This window comes from Tamandua tetradactyla, chromosome 1, assembly GCF_023851605.1.
Source record: "Tamandua tetradactyla isolate mTamTet1 chromosome 1, mTamTet1.pri, whole genome shotgun sequence".
Lineage (NCBI taxonomy): Eukaryota > Metazoa > Chordata > Mammalia > Pilosa > Myrmecophagidae > Tamandua > Tamandua tetradactyla.
The window spans coordinates 195,369,003-195,389,012 of NC_135327.1; the positions used below are offsets into that span (position 1 = coordinate 195,369,003).

Sequence of the window (20,010 nt, forward strand, 5' to 3'; positions counted from 1 at the left end):
GGCAGATCATTAAATCTCATTTTGAGTGTAAAATCAGACCACAGTCCACGAAGTTCTTCCTCTTCTCAAAGTCAGATTCTCAGACCGAGCAGAAGATTCAGAGGAAGTTCCCTTCACTTGTTACACACGTGTGCAGATGGTACATATACTCTAAAATATTCATAAATAATAGATACATTAAAAGAAAGACAGCATAAAAATACTGCTCTAACTAGGTTTGCCTTCCTGGGATCTATAATTCCCAGAAGGTTCCTGGTCAGATAAGTACTGAAACTCAGAGGGACCAGCCTCTCCAAGATTGTTGGTTAATTACATCCCCCTATCCGTTAGTGTTGACACCCCTTCTCAACATGAAAAAGTCAGAATAGACATTACCTAAAGATCCTTATAGATTGGGAGAAGGATCAAAGGAGGAGGAGGAGAAGGAGGAGACATAGAAAATAGAATTTCACAAACGAGTATGCCTGTTGAATCACTATATTAATATTCTTTCTAGCCTCTGGTGTTTTGGAGCAGCTAGAAGGAAAAATCTGAGATGGTGGAATGGTAACCCATGACAGACTGTGGGATCTGTTCTGTAACTACTTGTTGAAGTGTGCTTTGAGAATTATTGCTTTTTCCTTTCTTTGCTTTGTATATATGTTATATTTAACAATTTAAAAACATTTTATAAAATACTGCTCTTAATATAATTTTCTTGCACCCCAGTGGATTGTCTGTGCATACCCTGGAGTGCAGGCACTCTACTTTAGGAGACCACTACTCTAAAGGGTAAATGATAAAATCAAGTTCCTTTTGGTTTTTCTTATTTTTTTTTCAGAGCAGATTTCCATAGTCTAGATGAGAAGCTTGAGGGCTTGTGGACTTTGTAATTTTATACAAGAGCAGTCTTATTTTTAGTAGATTGTCAGTGAAAATAAACAGACAAAATATTTTAAGTTTATTAATGTATAATGCATGGTTCCAAATATTTTCTTTTCTTATTTAAGGGAAGGTTCAGACTTAAGACTTAGATTTGCATTGTGAATTTTAATGCAATCACAATTTGAAATCAAACTTATATTGATGTCCATCTTCAATATTTCTTCCTGGACCAATTGCCTTCTGTTTATTGCCTTGTCTTTCCATTCCCTTTCTCTGTACCTGGGCTTAGCCTGCTGCCACTGCTAGGAAGTAGCATTTAACCCACATGTGGCACCTCAGAAATCAGCTAGGTACTTAGAACCAGGCAGATTCTGGGTTTTTTTCCTCCCAGCTGGAATGTGATTGAACATAATAGGCTTGTCAGAATCTTCATCAGTTGAGGCATTCTTTTTTAAAAAATATTTTTAATGAAAACTCTTCACACATACACGTTTCATACATGGTGTACAATCAGTGGCTAACAGTATCATCACCTAGTTGTATGTTCATCACCATGATCATTTTTTAGAACATTAACATCATTCCAGAAAAAGAAAAAACTCATACATACCATATCCCTTATGACCATTAATATTTCCATGTAACCAATTTATTTTGCCCCTTATCCCCCCTATTATTTATTTATTTTCATCCATTTTTTTTTTACTCATCTATCCATACCCTGGATAAAATGAGTAGTTGAGGCATTCTTAATGAGTAGTGATTTTGTGTGTGTGTGTGTGTTTCTTAAGCAGTGATTTTCAACCTTGGTTATACATTAGAATCTCCTAGGGAAATTTTAGAAATACCATGTTCAGATCCACCCCCAGAGATTTCTATTATAATTGGTCTAGGTGGGTCCCCAGGATCAGTGTTTCTCAAAAACAACTGTCTCTCCCTCACATCTAGATGATTCTAATATGTAGTCAGGATTGGAAACCGCTGCTTTAGCGCAGTTTCCACCATGTTTGCTGAGAGACTCTGACATAGTGGCTCACAATCCAGCTTCCTACCAAGGCCTCTTCGCCACATAGCAAGGGGTTATGTGTTTGTGCTTGTGTATCGGCTCTTGAGCTTCTATTCTTGAACCCTAACTTCTTTTTTTCCCCCCTTGGAAGGATTAGCTTTATGAATATAGTTTTCTTCAAATATATTGGGGTCCTTGAAAATACAACAAAAACTGGAAAGGAATTCTAGTAGTTCACAAAAAGATTTTAAATGCCTATTTCCAATGATGTCATTTCCTTTTTCTTTCACAGTGAATGTTGCAGAGAGCTACTGGATACAGTAGATAACTATGCAGTACTCCAGCTGGATATAGTGTGGTGTTACTTCCGCTTGGAACAACTGGAATGCCTTGATGATGCAGAAAAAAAATTAAACTTGGCCCAGAAATGCTTTAAAAATTGTTATGGAGAAAATCATCAGAGACTGGTTCACATAAAAGTATGTTATGGTAATTTGTTTTGTTAGTTGTTAAGCGCATTTCTAGAATTTGTGTTTATTCCTCTTCACGTATTTAGACTAAGTCAAAAGGTTTTTTTATTTTGATAGTAGTATGTAGTGTGTTCTTTTTAAGCTGTATTTTAAAATTGTTAAATGTTTCACAAATCTAGCGGTTTTGTTTTTTGTCTGTGTAACCTGTAAGCTTGGCTTACACAGTTTCCTAGTCATGGAACACCGCTGACCTCACATTTTACTAGGAGAGAGCTTGTGACTTATTTATTCCTAGGAAAATCTATTGGAAGATTTAAATGTGTAAAATAGACATTTAAACAGTAACAGTTCACATGAATGAATAGTTCAAGAGATATGATTTTCTTGTGAATTTTCTAAGGTAATTTCAACAAGACATCAAAATTCTGCTTAGAAATTACAGGGCACCATCAGATATCTGTGGTTTTTGTTTTTGTATATTTTCCCACTGACCAGAAGGGCCACTCTCCTGGGTGTCTGTTGACAGGAGTTCTGAAACCATTTCTTTTGTGTGTGTACAGAGAATGTCATTGTACTCTGGAGATCCTCACTTTTTCTTTCAGTCATAGTGAATATTTAAAATTTTAAGTAACACTATTTTGTCCCTCCCTGTGGAGGCAAAGGAAATTACAACTGTTAATATTTATGATTAGAAATGACAGTTTTATCTTTTTTTTTCCTCAATAATTTTAGGGAAATTGTGGGAAAGAGAAGGTATTGTTCCTAAGACTTTACTTGCTTCAGGGTATCCGAAACTATCACAGTGGAAATGGCGAAGAGGCTTGTGAGTATCTCAACAAGGTAAGAACAGGAACACTCCAAAGTTATTACATTTTCACCTGCTTTTTTTTCCCGTTCCCCAGAAATTATGTGTTTTATAAATTTATAGCTTATGAATCATGAGAAATATGCATCTCTCCCTCACATAAGCCATAATAAACATATTTGATTTGTTTGAGTAGTGGCAAGATGCTGTAAATAAACATCAAAATCTTAACTACTTTCATTGAATAGAAGTTTCTCATCTAGCAATTTAGAGCTGAGCAGGTCAGGACAAGTGAAGCAGCTCTGCCCACCTCAGTATCTGGTATCCAAGGTTGCTCCTGTCAGTTTCACTTCCAGCCAGTAGAAAGGAGAAGAGAATGTCCTGGGCAAGCCTCTTTAAAGAGATGATCCCGACGTTGTGCACTTCCTGCATTCCATTGGCATAGACTTGTCTACCTGGCTACAACCTTCCTGAAAGGAAGGTTCTAAATGTACTCTAGCTGTGCCATGTGCACAACTCAAGTTCGAAGGATAAAGGATATAAGTCCCTTCTATGACACCAGCCTGTTTTCTCATACTGTATTACCTATAAGTAATGTATGCAGAGAAAGAGTTACCTGTTTCCAGTCATACTAGTTTTTATTTGAAATCGATACACCCTAATTCACTTTGGGTACAGTCTCAGTTTTTCTGGCTTTATATTTGTTATGCTTATTTAACATGCCTATAGTTATATGAGTCTTAAATTTTTCCTGTTTATAGGCACGTCAGCTTTTTAAAGAGCTATATATTGATCCATCGAAAGTTCACAATTTGTTGCAGTTGGGCTTTACTGCCCAGGAAGCCCGGCTTGGCTTACGAGCATGTGATGGGAATGTGGATCACGCGGCCACTCACATATCCAACCGCAGAGAGGTACCTTAATGTGGTCTTGACCTCTTGATGGAGGCCTATGCATTGTTCTTTGAGTGGGTTGTGAAATTGGGACAATAGTAAGAGTTTATTTTCTAATATGTCTTGGGTCTCTTGGATGTGAAAGGACGAAAAAGATAATTGCATAGTATGTATTAATAATAAGGAACAATTTCTGTCACTTCAGATTAGGAAATAAGGAGAAACTTGTCTTTTTTAATTGCATCAATTTCTTGCTGCAGTGGGAGGTAGCTCATAAGTATAGTTGTGCAAGCAATCTGCACTCTCTCTTTTTTTTTATTATTTTTTTAATTTTTAATTTTTTTTTTATTAACGGAAAGAAAGAAAAAAAAGAAATTAACACAACATTTAGAAATCATACCATTCTACATATGCACTCAGTAATTCTTAACATCATCACATAGATGCATGATCATCGTTCCTTAGTACATTTGCATCGGTTTAGAGGAACTAGCAACACAACAGAAAAAGATATAAAATGTTAATATAGAGAAAAGAAATAAAAGTAGTAATAATAGTAAAAAACAACAAAAAAAAACCCTATAGCTCAGATGCAGCTTCATTCAGTGTTTTAACATGATTACTTTACAATTAGGTATTATTGTGCTGTCCATTTTTGAGTTTTTGTATCTAGTCCTGTTGCACAGTCTGTATCCCTTCAGCTCCAATTACCCATTATCTTACCCTGTTTCTAACTCCTGCTGGACTCTGTTACCAATGACATATTTCAAGTTTATTCTCGAATGTCCGTTCACATCAGTGGGACCATACAGTATTTGTCCTTTAGTTTTTGGCTGGACTCACTCAGCATAATATTCTCTAGGTCCATCCATGTTATTACATGCTTCATAAGTTTATCTTGTCTTAAAGCTGCATAATATTCCATCGTATGTATATACCACAGTTTATTTAGCCATTCTTCTGTTGATGGACATTTTGGCTGTTTCCATCTCTTTGCAATTGTAAATAACGCTGCTATAAACATTGGTGTGCAAATGTCCGTTTGTGTCTTTGCCCTTAAGTCCTTTGAGTAGATACCTAGCAATGGTATTGCTGGGTCGTATGGCAATTCTATATTCAGCTTTTTGAGGAACCGCCAAACTGCCTTCCACAGTGGTTGCACCATTTGACATTCCCACCAACAGTGGATAAGTGTGCCTCTTTCTCCACATCCTCTCCAGCACTTGTCATTTTCTGTTTTGTTGATAATGGCCATTCTGGTGGGTGTGAGATGATATCTCATTGTGGTTTTGATTTGCATTTCTCTAATGGCCAGGGACATTGAGCATTTCTTCATGTGCCTCTTGGCCATCCGTATTTCCTCTTTTGGTAGGTGTCTGTTCAAGTCTTTTTCCCATTTTGTAATTGGGTTGGCTGTCTTTTTGTTGTTGAGTTGAACAATCTCTTTATATATTCTGGATACTAGACCTTTATCTGATATGTCATTTCCAAATATTGTCTCCCATTGTGTAGGCTGTCTTTCTACTTTCTTGATGAAGTTCTTTGATGCACAAAAGTGTTTAATTTTGAGGAGCTCCCATTTATTTATTTATTTCTTCAGTGCTCTTGCTTTAGGTTTAAGGTCCATAAAACCACCTCCAGTTGTGAAATTCATGAGATAACTCCCTACATTTTCCTCTAACTGTTTTATGGTCTTAGACCTAATGTTTAGATCTTTGATCCATTTTGAGTTAACTTTTGTATAAGGTGTGAGATGCGGGTCTTCTTTCATTCTTTTACATATGGATATCCAGTTCTCTAGGCACCATTTATTGAAGAGACTGTTGTGTCCCAGGTGAGTTGGCTTGACTGCCTTATCAAAGATCAAATGTCCATAGATGAGAGGGTCTATATCTGAGCACTCTATTCGATTCCATTGGTCAATATATCTATCTTTATGCCAATACCATGCTGTTTTGATCACTGTGGCTTCATAATATGCCTTGAAGTCCGGCATCGCGAGACCTCCAGCTTCGTTTTTTTTCCTCAAGATGTTTTTAGCAATTCGGGGCACCCTGCCCTTCCAGATAAATTTGCTTATTGGGTTTTCTAATTCTGAAAAATAAGTTTTTGGGATTTTGATTGGTATTGCATTGAATCTGTAGATCAGTTTAGGTAGGATTGACATTTTAATTATATTTAGTCTTCCAATCCATGAACACGGTATGTCTTTCCATCTATTTAGGTCTTCTGTGATTTCGTTTAGCAGTTTTTTGTAGTTTTCTTTATATAGGTTTTTTGTCTCTTTGGTTAAATTTATTCCTAGGTATTTTATTCTTTTAGTTGCAATTGTAAATGGGATTCGTTTCTTGATTTCCCCCTCAGCTTGTTCATTACTAGTGTATAGAAAAGCTACAGATTTTTGAATGTTGATCTTGTAGCCTGCTACTTTGCTGTACTCATTTATTAGCTCTAGTAGTTTTGTTGTGGATTTTCCGGGTTTTCGACATATAGTATCATATCGTCTGCAAACAGTGATAGTTTTACTTCTTCCTTTCCAATTTTGATGCCTTGTATTTCTTTTTCTTGTCTAATTGCTCTGGCTAGAACTTCCAACACAATGTTGAATAATAGTGGTGATAGTGGACATCCTTGTCTTGTTCCTGATCTTAGGGGGAAAGTTTTCAATTTTTCCCCATTGAGGATGATATTAGCTGTGGGTTTTTCATATATTCCCTCTATCATTTTAAGGAAGTTCCCTTGTATTCCTATCTTTTGAAGTGTTTTCAACAGGAAAGGATGTTGAATCTTGTCAGATGCCTTCTCTGCGTCGATTGAGATGATCATGTGATTTTTCTGCTTTGATTTGTTGATGTGGTGTATTACATTAATTGATTTTCTTATGTTGAACCATCCTTGCATACCTGGGATGAATCCTACTTGGTCATGATGTATAATTCTTTTAATGTGTTGTTGGATACGATTTGCTAGAATTTTATTGAGGATTTTTGCATCTATATTCATTAGAGAGATTGGTCTGTAGTTTTCTTTTTTTGTAATATCTTTGCCTGGTTTTGGTATGAGGGTGATGTTGGCTTCATAGAATGAATTAGGTAGTTTTCCCTCCACTTCGATTATTTTGAAGAGTTTGAGGAGAGTTGGTACTAATTCTTTCTGGAATGTTTGATAGAATTCACATGTGAAGCCATCTGGTCCTGGACTTTTCTTTTTAGGGAGCTTTTGAATGACTAATTCAATCTCTTTACTTGTGATTGGTTTGTTGAGGTCATCTATTTCTTCTTGAGTCAAAGTTGGTTGTTCATGTCTTTCCAGGAACCCGTCCATTTCATCTAAATTGTTGTATTTATTAGCGTAAAGTTGTTCATAGTATCCTGTTATTACTTCCTTTATTTCTGTGAGGTCAGTAGTTATGCCTCCTCTTCCATTTCTGATCTTATTTATTTGCATCCTCTCTCTTCTTCTTTTTGTCAATCTTGCTAAGGGCCCATCAATCTTATTGATTTTCTCATAGAACCAAATTCTGGTCTTATTGATTTTCTCTATTGTTTTCATGTTTTCAGTTTCATTTATTTCTGCTCTAATCTTTGTTTTTCTTTCCTTTTGCTTGCTTTGGGATTAGTTTGCTGTTCTTTCTCCAGTTCTTCCAAGTGGACAGTTAATTCCTGCATTTTTGCCTTTTCTTCTTTTCTGATAAAGGCATTTAGGGCAATAAATTTCCCTCTTAGCACTGCCTTTGCTGCGTCTCATAAGTTTTGATATGTTGTGTTTTCATTTTCATTCGCCTCTAGGTATTTACTAATTTCTCTTGCAATTTCTTCTTTGACCCACTTGTTGTTTAAGAGTGTGTTGTTGAGCCTCCATGTATTTGTGAATTTTCTGGCACTCCGCCTATTATTGATTTCCAACTTCATTCCTTTATTATCCGAGAAAGTGTTGTGTATGATTTCAATCTATTTAAATTTGTTAAGACTTGCCTTGTGACCCAGCATATGGTCTATCTTTGAGAATGATCCATGAGCACTTGAAAAAAAGGTGTATCCTGCTGTTGTGGGATGTAATGTCCTATAGATGTCAACATGTTAAGTCTAGCTCATTTATAGTAATATTCAGATTCTCTATTTCTTTATTGATCCTCTGTCTAGATGTTCTGTCCATTGATGAGAGTGGTGAATTGAAGTCTCCAACTAGTATGGTATATGTGTCTATTTCCCTTTTCAGTGTTTGCAGTGTATTCCTCACGTATTTTGGGGCATTCTGGTTCGGTGCGTAAATATTTATGATTGCTATGTCTTCTTGTTTAATTGTTCCTTTTATTAGTATATAGTGTCCTTCTTTGTCTCTTTTAACTGTTTTACATTTGAAGTCTAATTTGTTGGATATTAGTATAGCCACTCCTGCTCTTTTCTGGTTGTTATTTGCATGAAATATCTTTTCCCAACCTCTCACTTTCAACCTATATTTATCTTTGGGTCTTAGATGTGTTTCCTGTAGACAGCATATAGAAGGATCCTGTTTTTTAATCCATTCTGCCTGTCTATGTCTTTTGATTGGTGAATTCAGTCCATTAACATTTAGAGTTATTACTGTTTGGATAATATTTTCCTCTACCATTTTGCCTTTTGTATTATATATATCATATCTGACTTTCCTTCTTTCTACACTCTTCTCCATATCTCTCTCTTCTGTCTTTTTGTATCTGACTCTAGTGCTCCCTTTAGTATTTCTTGCAGAGCTGGTCTCTTGGTCACAAATTCTCTCAGTGACTTTTTGTCTGAGAATGTTTTAATTTCCCCCTCATTTTTGAAGGACAATTTTGCTGGATATAGGAGTCTTGGTTGGCAGTTTTTCTCTTTTAGTAACTTAAATATATCATCCCACTGTCTTCTAGCTTCCATGGTTTCTGATGAGAAATCTACACATAGTCTTATTGGGTTTCCCTTGTATGTGATGGATTGCTTCTCTCTCGTTGCTTTCAAGATCCTCTCTTTCTCTTTGACCTCTGACATTCTAACTAATAAGTGTCTTGGGGAACGCCTATTTGGGTCTAATCTCTTTGGGGTGCGCTGCACTTCTTGGATCTGTAATTTTAGGTCTTTCATAAGAGTTGGGAAATTTTCAGTGATAATTTCTTCCATTAGTTTTTCTCCTCCTTTTCCCTTCTCTTCTCCTTCTGGGACACCCACAACACGTATATTTGTGTGGTTCATATTGTCCTTGAGTTCCCTGATACCCGGTTCGAATTTTTCCATTCTTTTCCCTATAGTTTCTGTTTCTTTTTGGAATTCAGATGTTGCATCCTCCAAATCACTAATTCTAACCTTCTGTCTCTTTAAATCTATCATTGTAGGTATCCATTGTTTTTTCCATCTTTTCTACTTTATCCTTCACTTCCATAAGTTCTGTGATTTGTTTTTTCAGTTTTTCTATTTCTTTTTGATCAGCCCATGTCTTCTTCATGTCCTCCCTCAATTTATCGATTTCGTTTTTGAAGAGGTTTTCCATTTCTGTTCGTATATTCAGCATTAGTTGTCTCAGCTCCTGTATCTCATTTGAACTATTGGTTTGTTCCCTTGACTGGGCCATATTTTCAATTTTCTGAGCGTGATCCGTTATCTTCTGCTGGCGTCTGGGCATTTAGTCAGATTTCCCTGAGTGTTGGACCCCACAGGTTGAAAGATTTTTCTGTGAAATCTCTGGGTTCTGTTTTTCTTATCCTGCCCAGTAGGTGGCGCTCGTGGCACACGTTTGTCTACGGGATCCACCAGTAAAAGTTGCTGTGGGTCCTTTAACTCTGGAAAACTCTCGCCGTAGGGGAGGTTTGGCAGCCGAAGCGTCTTGGAAGAGTGCCAGCCGGCCCGCGGGTCCAAACGCGGGGAGGGTCGCCGGCCACCGCAGCACGTGAGAGCGCCCGACCAAATTTCCTAGTCGGCCCGGGGCGCCAAGCGTGGCGGAAGGGCGCCAGCTGTCGCAGCCCGGGAGAGTGCACTGTGTCCAGCCGGACCGGGGAGTCACGTGTTTGGAAGGGACCCCCTGGTCACCGTTCTCCGCAGTCTGGGGATTTCCAACCCAACTCTTTCAGTTGGTCCGGGGGGCCTCGCGTGGTGGGGACGCCAGCCGCCGCGACCCAATGGGACCGCCTGCCCAATTCTGCCAGCTGGCCTGGGAAGGAGGAAGGGAGGGACTCCGGCCGCTTGCCATCCCGCCCAGGAAAGCCCGCGTCCCTCGGTGTTCTCACCGGAGCTGGTTCTCCCAGACAGTCAGCCGTTCCAGGATGGGATACGCTGTCCCTTTGATCTCCGTCGTGGCTCCGGGAGCTGCTCTGTATTGTCTCCACTCCCCCAGTAGCTGTCCTGGAGGAGGAAAGGTGAGGGTGGCCAGGCTGTCGAGGCTGGTGGCAGAGGAGCCGGAGAAGGCGGAAGAGGGCACCGTGGTGGTTGAAGAGCCGCCGGAGCAGGAGGGGGAAGAGGGGAGAAGGAGGGCGGGCGGGTCGGCTACTGCGGGGCGTGGGCACCGCGTGGCGGGCTGGCGGACAAAGAGGGGAGAAGGAGGGCGGGCGGGTCGGCTGCTGCGGGGTGTGGGCGCCGCGCGGCTGGCCGGCGGACAAAGAGGGGAGAAGGAGGGCGGGCGGGTCGGCTGCTGCGGGGCGTTGGCGCCGCGCGGCGGGCCGGCGGACAAAGAGGGGAGAAGGAGGGCGGGCGGGTCGGCTGCTGCGGGGCGTGGGCGCCGCGCGGCGGGCCGGCAGACAAAGAGGGGAGAAGGAGGGCGGGCGGGTTGGCTGCTGCGGGGCATGGGCGCTGCCTCTCTTTTTTTTAACCATAGTGTAAAGGACACTGGATTTTCTCATAGGCCCAAATTATAATTTGGGATAACATTCCTTGCCTAGAAACATGAGTCAAATCATAGGCATAATTATACTATGAAAGCAAAGGTACGAAACTATGGCCATGTAAAACAACCTGGTAGGAATGTAAAATAGTGCAGCCACCGTGGAGAACAGTTTTGTGGTTCCTCAAAGAGGAACCTGGTGGTTCTTCTACGTGTGTACTCAGAGGAACTGCAGACAGACACTTGATCACTAATGTTCATAGCTGCATTATTCACAGTAGCCAAAAGGTAGAAACAACCCGAGGGTCCATCAACAGATTAATAGATAAACATAATGTAGCATACGCATACAATGGAGTGCTATTCAGTCATAAAAAGAATGAGGCTCTGATAAATGCTACAACATGGATGAACTTTGAAAGAATTATGCCAAGTGAAATAAACCAGACACAAAGGTCAGCTGTTGTATGATTCACATATAAGAAATATCGAGAATAGGCAAATTCATAGAGACACAAAGTAGATTAGATATTACCAGGGTTTGTGGGGAACGGAAAGGGGACTTAACAGCTGAATCAGTATAGAGTTTCTTTTTGGGGTAATGAAAAATTTTGGTAATGGATGAACCAATATTGCCATGGTTTGCTTAGGTTTCTCCTTTTAATACACGAACAGTGTTAGTTATCTTTTTCTCTCTTTCCCCAGTCTACCTCTCACTGCTCTCCTAAATAATGATCCATTGAGTCTTGCTTTTGAAGTCAATGAGTAGGTAAAGGCAAAGACTTTGAAAAACTATGTTTGTGTGTGCATTTTAGCGTCTAATGCAGTACTAATAGAAGAGCAAATACTGTCAATTAATACTTTTATTTACTGTTAAGTTTTTATCAATAAGAGTTTATTAGCATTTGAAAAAGCAGGGCTGTAAGCCTTGGGAAAAAAAATGTAAAAACAATTATGTATGTAGTGCAGCTGATTCTGCTCAGAATGCCATTCAGTGGATGTATATTCATTAGGATGCTTTTGGCTAAAAGCAATAAAAAACCAATTCACAGGAGCTTAAATGAAACAAAAAGGAAGTTTATTGGCTCTTAGGGATAGGTCTAGGGAAAGGTCTCAGGGTTAGTTGATTCAGTGGCTTAATAATGTCATTGAGGATTTGGGTTCTGTCTCACTACCTTCCCCTCAGTATTATCAGTGTCTTCCAATTACACCAAAAGGAATAGTCTAATAGTTTGTGTCCCAAAGTCATCAGTGAAAGTCCTAAGCTTCTTAATGAATGGGCTACACTTGAACTAATCAGCTCTGGCTGGGTAGAACCAAGATCTGATTGGTTTAGAGCTGTGGCAAGAGATACAGGCGTAGTACTATCATTAGTTTAGTCCATTCATGTTCATCCTCTACTGGAGTTGGATCACTCGCCCAAACCATGGAAGTGGGTAGAATGGATATTGGGAGAAACACAGTGTCCCATAGATAGTAAGTTCTGTTGGGAACTTAAGATGCAAGATATGAACATTCTGCCTTCTCAGTTCCCAAGGTTCTAATTGAGCTTCTCACTAAGATGAGTATAATATGTAATTCTTAAAAGTTTGTATCTTTCATATATGGCCCTGAGTACAGGCCAGTTTCTCATCTGGTGAAAGAAACTAAGACTAAAGAAATTGAGATCTGTTATAGTACTGAAGTATTAAGAAGCTGTGAAAATTATCATGACAAAATTCCTAAGGTTTTCATGAGTAATTTTGACCATACGTGGTTATCACTATAAACATTGACTTTAGAAACTAATTCTCACATAAGATTTGACTATACTGTATCCATAAAATATTTCAGTACAACTTGTACTCATTTACTTGGTCTATTTTCTTTTTCTGGTATAAAAAAAGTATCAGAAAGTTTCTTAATTCCCTCAGATGTTTACATGATTAAAAGAAATTAATCATTAGATAACATTACTTTTGTAATTAAAAAAAGGTATTATTTGAGGCTCCAATTTTGTACCAAGTTTATGCTGACATCCATACGCTCTGACCGACCAGGAGTATCTTTCTCTGTACTTGAATGTTATGCGTGTTTCTTACCCTTTTAAAATATAAATAGAAGAAGTTGTAATTGAGAAGAGAAGATGAGGCTGAGTAAAGGCATTTACATGGGTCTGTGTGTGAATAAAAGCATGATAGTCGAATTGTGAGTCATAGTTGGGGGGGGGGAATAATTTTGTTGGTCTGCATGTCTCCTGTAGTATAGCAGGATAGGATCAGCTTGGAGACCTTGGGTAGGGCCCAGGAATTTGCTTGAAGGTCAGAATAAGGAATGGTGCTTGATCGAATAGGTAGTAAGGAGCCACTGGGGCGGGGGTGGGGAGGTTGCATGGGTGGGTGAGATGATAAATTCCATTGCACGGTGAAGAAGGAGGGTTGGAGTAGAGAAAACCTGGCCACCAGGAGATGGGAGGACTGTAACAGGATGTGGGGACAGGGAGGGAGGGCCTGATATAGACGGAACAGCGGGGAAAGGTGGCCTGCAGAGCTGTGATGCTGTGATGAGTTCAGGGAGCTCATTGTTAGCTTCTCTGATGCTTTAAACTGTTAATAACAATCCAGGTATGTCTTAATCCCTGGAAATATTTTCAGTAATAACTCTGTTCTGTTCCTCCTGCTGACCCTGTGGGAATTTTTGGTTCGTGATAATGTTTTCTTTCTTTTCTTAAGGAATGAGGCCACATTCTTGCCATGAGAAAGAAGATAGAAGGGGCACTTGTTACCTAGGTTTAGCCATGGACACAGGAGACATACATCAAAGGAGAAAAAGTTGTTTTCTCCACTGTGCTCACTGCAGCTTATGGTGGGACTGTTCTCCCTGTGAGAACTTGTCAGGGAAAAGGATTGAACAGTCTTCAAATTGTGCAGAAGCCTTTGTCCCAGTTCTGCTGTCAACTTTATGATGTTGGCCAGGTCACCTAACTTTCTTAAAACATTTCTATGTCCTCATAAGCAAAATAATAAGATTGGATTAAATTTGTGGTTTTCAGACTTTTTTAAAGCCTTTATAGAAAATCCTTTGATGGAAAAATGACATTTTTATGTGGTGGTGCAGTTTACAAAACAAACTCAGCACTCTTCTGGTTGGGGTTGGGGGTGAGAGATAGGAAGAGACTAACATCCTCCACATGTATTCTGAGGCTCTTGCAGCCACACCAGGTACCTCTGAGAAACAGGGTTGAGAATTATGGGATTAGAGAACTTTGATGTTACCTAACATTTAGCCTTCTCTAGGTTTTTTTTTTTTTAATTAATTTATTTATTTTATTAATTAAAAATAAAGAAAAGAAATTAACACAACATTTATAAATCATTCCATTCTACATATGCACTCAGTAATTCTTAGTATCATCACATAGATGCATGATCATCATTTCCTAGTACGTTTGCATCGATTTAGGAAAAGAACTAGCAAAACAGCAGAAAAAGATATAGAATGTCAGTATAGAGAAGAAAATTAAAATAATAATAATAAAAATATATATATATATATAAAAAAGGAAAAAGAAAAAAACAAAAACGAAAGATACAAACAAACAAACAAAAAAACTGTAGTTCAGGTGCAGCTTCATTCAGTGTTTTAACATAGTTACATTACAATTAGGTATTATTGTGCTGTCCATTTTTGAGTTTTTGTATCTAGTCCTGTTGCACAGTCTGTATCCCTTCAGCTTCAATTACCCATTATCTTACCCTGTTTCTAACTCCTGCTGGTCTCTGTTACCAATGATATATTCCAAGTTGATTCTCGAATGTCGGTTCACATCAGTGGGACCATACAGTATTTGTCCTTTAGTTTTTGGCTAGACTCACTCAGCATAATGTTCTCTAGGTCCATCCATGTTATTACATGCTTCATAAGTTTAGTCTGTCTTAAAGCTGCATAATATTCCATCGTAGGTACACACCACAGTTCGCTTAGCCACTCGTCCGTCGATGGACACTTTGGCCGTCTCCATCTCTTTGCAACTGTAAACAATGCTGCTATAAACATTGGTGTGCAAATGTCTGTTTGTGTCTTTGCCCTTAAGTCCTTTGAGTAGATACCTAGCAGTGGTATTGCTGGGTCGTAATCCATTCTGCCAGTCTATGTCTTTTGATTGGGGAATTCAGTCCATTAACTTTTTAGTGTTATTACTGTTTGGATAATATTTTCCTCTACCATTTTGGCTTTTGTATTATATATATCATATCTGATTTTCCTTCTTTCTACACTTTACTCCATACCTCTCTCTTCTGTCTTTTCATATCTGACTCTAGTGCTCCCTTTAGTATTTCTTGCAGAGCTGGTTCTTGGTCACAGATTCTCTCAGTGACTTTTTGTCTATAAAAGTTTTAATTTCTCCTTCATTTTTGAAGGACAACTTTGCTGGTATAGGAGTCTTGGTTGGCAGTTTTTCTCTTTCAGTATCCCAAATATATCATCCCACTGTCTTCTAGCTTCCATGGTTTCTGCTGAGAAATCTACACATAGTCTTATTGGGTTTCCCTTGTATGTGATGGATTGTTTTTCTCTTGCTGCTTTCAAGATCCTCTCTTTCTCTTTGACCTCTGACATTCTAACTAGTAAGTGTCTTGGAGAACGCCTATTCGGGTCTATTCTCTTTGGGGTGCGCTGCACTTCTTGGATCTGTAATTTTAGGTCTTTCATAAGAGTTTGGAAATTTTCAGTGATAATTTCTTCCATTAGTTTTTCTCCTCCTTTTCCCTTCTCTTCTCCTTCTGGGACACCCACAACACGTATATTTGTGCACTTCATATTGTCATTCAGTTCCTTGATCCCCTGCTCAAGTTTTTCCATTCTTTTCCCTATAGTTTCTGTTTCTTTTTGGGATTCAGATGTTCCATCCTCCAGTTCACTAATTGTAGCTTCTGTCTCTTTAAATCTACCATTGTAGGTATCCATTGTTTTTTCCATCTTTTCTACTTTGTCCACTCCCATAAGTTCTGTGATTTGTTTTTTCAGATTTTCTATTCTTTTTGTTCAGCCCATGTCTTCTTCATGTCCTCCCTCAATTTATTGATTTGGTTTTTGAAGAGGTTTTCCATTTCTGTTCGTATATTCAGCATTAGTTGTCTCAGCTCCTGTATCTCATTTGAACTATTGGTTTGTTCCTTTGACTGGGCCATATCTTCAATTTTCCGAGCGTGATCCATTATTTTCTGCTGGTGTCTGGGCATTTGATCAGATTTCCCTGGGTGTGGGACCCGGCTGGTTGAAAGGTTTTTCTGTGAAATCTCTGGGCTCTGTTTTTCTTTTCCTGCCCAGTAGGTGGCGCTCATGGCGCTCGTCTGTCTGCGGGTCCCACCAGTAAAAGATGCTGTGGCTCCTTTAACTTGCCAATCCGAATCTCGCAGTCGGCCCGGGAAACCGCGTGTGGAGGGGGGGTCGCCGGCCACCACGGCTTGGGGGAGTACCCGTCCAAATTGCCCAGGTGACCCGAGACACCAAGCGTGGCGGGAGGGCGCCGCTATCCAACGTTCCCAGTCGGACCGGGAAGCCACGTGTGTGGAAGGGACCCCGGTCGTCAGCCGCCCTGGCTTGGGAAAGCGTGCGCCCCTCGTGTATCTCACCGCAGCGGATTCTCCCTGCCCGTTCAGCCGTTCCAGAATGGGGTACGCTGTCTTTTTGGTCTCTGTCGTGGCTCCAGGAGCTGTTTCGTATTGTTTCTGTTTCTTTAGTTGCTGTTCTGGAGGAGGAACTAAGACCCGCGCGTCTTACTAAGCCGCCATCTTCTCCGGAAGTGGCCTTCTCTAGGTTTTAAATGGGGTGAGAGACCCTAGAAGGTATGTGAGTTCTTGCCACTAAGAACCTGATGGGTGGATCAGCAGCATTGATATCACCCAGGAGGCGCCCCCCCCCCCGCCACTGATTCAGTATTCACATTTTGATGAAATAGCCCCCTGTCCAGGTGATTCATCACAGGGTGAGAAATCCTCCTACCTTGTCCAGGAATCTTTTCTGCTCCATTTCTGGAGGTGATAAGTCCACCTTTCTCTGGCAGCCTTCAGTGGTGAGTGCTCACCGGGCCCTGCATGGCTGTTTGGGTAGTAGTAATTGTGAGGAGCTTTCTTCCTGTCGTGAACTGAAATCTCTAACTTCCACTGATCTGCCTTTAGGAGAAGCATTCAGTAGGTTTCTTCCCTTCTGGCTGTTATGCTATCTGACTGGGCAGGAATAGGTAAAGAGAGGAGGATCACTCTCCCTTTTCTGTTTTTGCTTTGCCTGGCAACCCAGAGAGTCCTATGGAGCATAGATTTAGAAAATTTTCTATGAAACCTCAGTTTCTAACTTGAGACTGCTGTTTTCCTGAAGGAATTGGCTCAAATAAGGAAAGAGGAAAAAGAAAAGAGAAGACACCGCCTAGAGAGCATAAACGTTTTGAAAGGAATGGGCTACTCCACTCATGCAGCCAAACAGGCCCTCCATCAGGCAAATGGAAACCTGGATGAAGCTCTGAAGGTAATGTACTCCCAGCCAGGTTCCCTTTGGCCTTGTTGCTGACAGCATCCTCACTCAGTTACTATATCATCATCCAGGCACCATTTCTTTGGCTTCTTCAGAGAAGCTGCTTTCCAGTGTCCTTCCTTGATTCAAGGAGCCCCACTCTTGTGGGACCATCCTTTTCATTACTCTCTGGATGTAAGTATCGACTCTTTTTTGTTTTCTAATCCACTTACAGAGCCAGAATGATGGGCCCTAAGCATGGTGCCTAGCCCAGCCCTCCTTTGCTCAGGTACATTTGTGCCTATTCACAACTTGGTAGAACCCAAGCTGTGGCACAGGGCAGGATTTTTGTAAGAATCAAAATTTTTTATTTTAATATCTAGCTTTTTTTTTTTTTTTCGTTTTTAAAAGTCTGTAGTATATGTTGGCAAAGGGGCTTTTTAAAGATATCCTCAGAAGTGACAAAACAGGTTGGGATCCAGATTAGTAGTAATTTTACCTGTGTCCATTTCCTTTCAACTTTTGTTCAACAAGTATATTGGATACTTAAATGGGGGCAGGTGCTCAACAACTTGAAGTGGAAGATAGTTTTTTTGCTCTTGGAACCCACAGGTCAGTGGAGAAACAGACGTACAATTAGAGTACAGTGGGGTGAGGGCTACAAAGGGGCAAGCACAGGGTGTGGGAAGGGGTTCGGGGAAGGCCATCTGGAGGAGGGACCTGGGAGCTGAGTTGTGGAAGAGGAGGGTTGCTAGCCAGGCAGTCAGAGAGGGAGGAGAAGGCTCTTTGGGAAGATGTAGCCATCAGTGTGGAGGGTTTGAGGCATGCGGATGCAGGAGCACTGGAGGAATTGCTCAGGGTTGCTGAGGCTTAGGTTCGGGGCTTCCCAGGGCAGGGTGGGATGGGATAGATGGGGTTGAACAGGTAGGCGAGGGCCAGGTTAGCAAGTATCATCTTGTTTGTCCTGCTAGGGAGGCCACACTTGATCTTGCAGGTAAAGGGGGTACTACAATTCCCCACCCTTACGTTATATACTCCTGACCTCCTTCTGTTTCATTCCTCAGAAGTTCCCAAAAGTTAGTGTTTTGTTTTGTTAATTACTAGACTTTATTTTTTATAATAGTTTTAGGTTTACAGCTAAATCGAGTATATAGTTCAGTTCCCATATACTCCACCTTCCTCCCCCCAGTATCCCGTTACTAATATCTTGTATTAGTGTGGTGTATTTGCTAAAATTGATGAGCCAATATTGAAACATTATTATTCACTATAGTCCATAGTTTACATTAGGTTCACTCTGTTGTGCGGTTCTTTGGGTTTTGACAAATGCATTAAAGTCGTTTCCACCATTATACCATCATACAGAGTAGTTTCACCACCTTAAAAATCCCATGCTTCTGTTTTTTAAATAAATGTTTTAAAATTAAGATGCATTTGAATATTTAGTTTTATTTCTTGTGTTGGAGAAATATAAAAGTAAAAAAATCCTCAGGGGACTCAAAAATATATTTTGGTTATACAGGTAATACTTAAATACATTCTTATTGTAAAACATTCGACCCATACAGAAAACATTCTAACATTTAGTTAGAAGGGAAATTCCTCAAAAGGGTTTTTTTAAGGTTAGGAGGAAATATCATTTGGCAAAGAGATCAAGAGTCCAGTGTACTCTTTGAAATTTTAAATCTAGAGGGCATGGCACTTTCAAAGGATAGATTACATTGGGTAGCCCTGAACTACTTAAGAAATCATTTTGTTTTTGATTTTTATGATTTCTTAGCCCCAAAGTCTAAACTCTAGCAAAAGTTCTGTTTTCTTGGAGTACTTCTTCCCCCTGCTCTCTGTGTCTCATTTTCTCCCTGCTTCCTCAGGAGAAGTGATCTTTTTGTCTTGGCTTATCTGTCTTGTCTTTCAAGCCTCACCTCTGATACTACCTTTTACAGGAAGCATTCTCTGAATAGCAGCCTCTCCAGCCCCCAGCCGGGGTTAGGTGCCCCACTTCTCTGCTTCCAGAGTACCCTTTGCATAGTTCTGTTATGATGTCCTGTAATTATTTGCTTGTCTTCTGGTTGGCCTGAGGAGAGGAAGACGGACTGGGTCTGTCTAGCACATGAAGGTGCTCAGTCAGTGGTTGCAAAGTGAATAATTCTTAATAATCATTAAAGTGTATTCCTGTATGTCTTTAGGTTCTTCTCAGTAATCCTCATATGTGGTGGTTAAATAATTCAGATGCTGACACTAACAATCATCAAGAAAGTCCTTCCCAGGAAAACATTGGTCACGTGAGTGAAAATTTGATGTGCCCCAGTGGGTTTGGTTGGGTTTCAAAGTTGGTGTTAGGACTGAGGGCTGAGTCTGTGCTGGTGGCGTGGCTCTCTGGGCTCCATGTGTGCCTTGAACCTGCCCTAAAAGGCCAGCCAAGTGTGCCGAAATGAGGGCGTGGTGGAAGAAGAGGAGTAGGAGATAATTCCTTAGAGTTGAGTTGGAAAAATAAGAAAGCAACTGGTAGTTCTTCTTTCTTAAGAAGTTTCTCCTTTTGTATATGTATATCAACTTTTACATCAACCCTCACAGCCCACATTCTCTGCCTGTGACCTAAAATGATGTCACTGTTTCTTCTAAAACACTGCTCAACTTTGTGACTCAAGTGATAACTCT

At 40.1% G+C, this 20,010-nt stretch overlaps 1 protein-coding gene across 1 annotated transcript in view; it reads left to right on the forward strand.

Moving 5' to 3' along the window:
* NUB1 (negative regulator of ubiquitin like proteins 1) overlaps nt 1-20,010 on the forward strand; it is a 42,400-nt gene that overhangs the window by 20,122 nt on the left and 2,268 nt on the right. Inside the window, exons 9-13 of the mRNA XM_077150116.1 lie at nt 2,163-2,349; nt 3,073-3,180; nt 3,907-4,059; nt 17,221-17,367; nt 19,539-19,634. Coding sequence (XP_077006231.1) covers nt 2,163-2,349; nt 3,073-3,180; nt 3,907-4,059; nt 17,221-17,367; nt 19,539-19,634 — 691 coding nt within the window. The remainder of the gene's footprint in view (nt 1-2,162; nt 2,350-3,072; nt 3,181-3,906; nt 4,060-17,220; nt 17,368-19,538; nt 19,635-20,010) is intronic.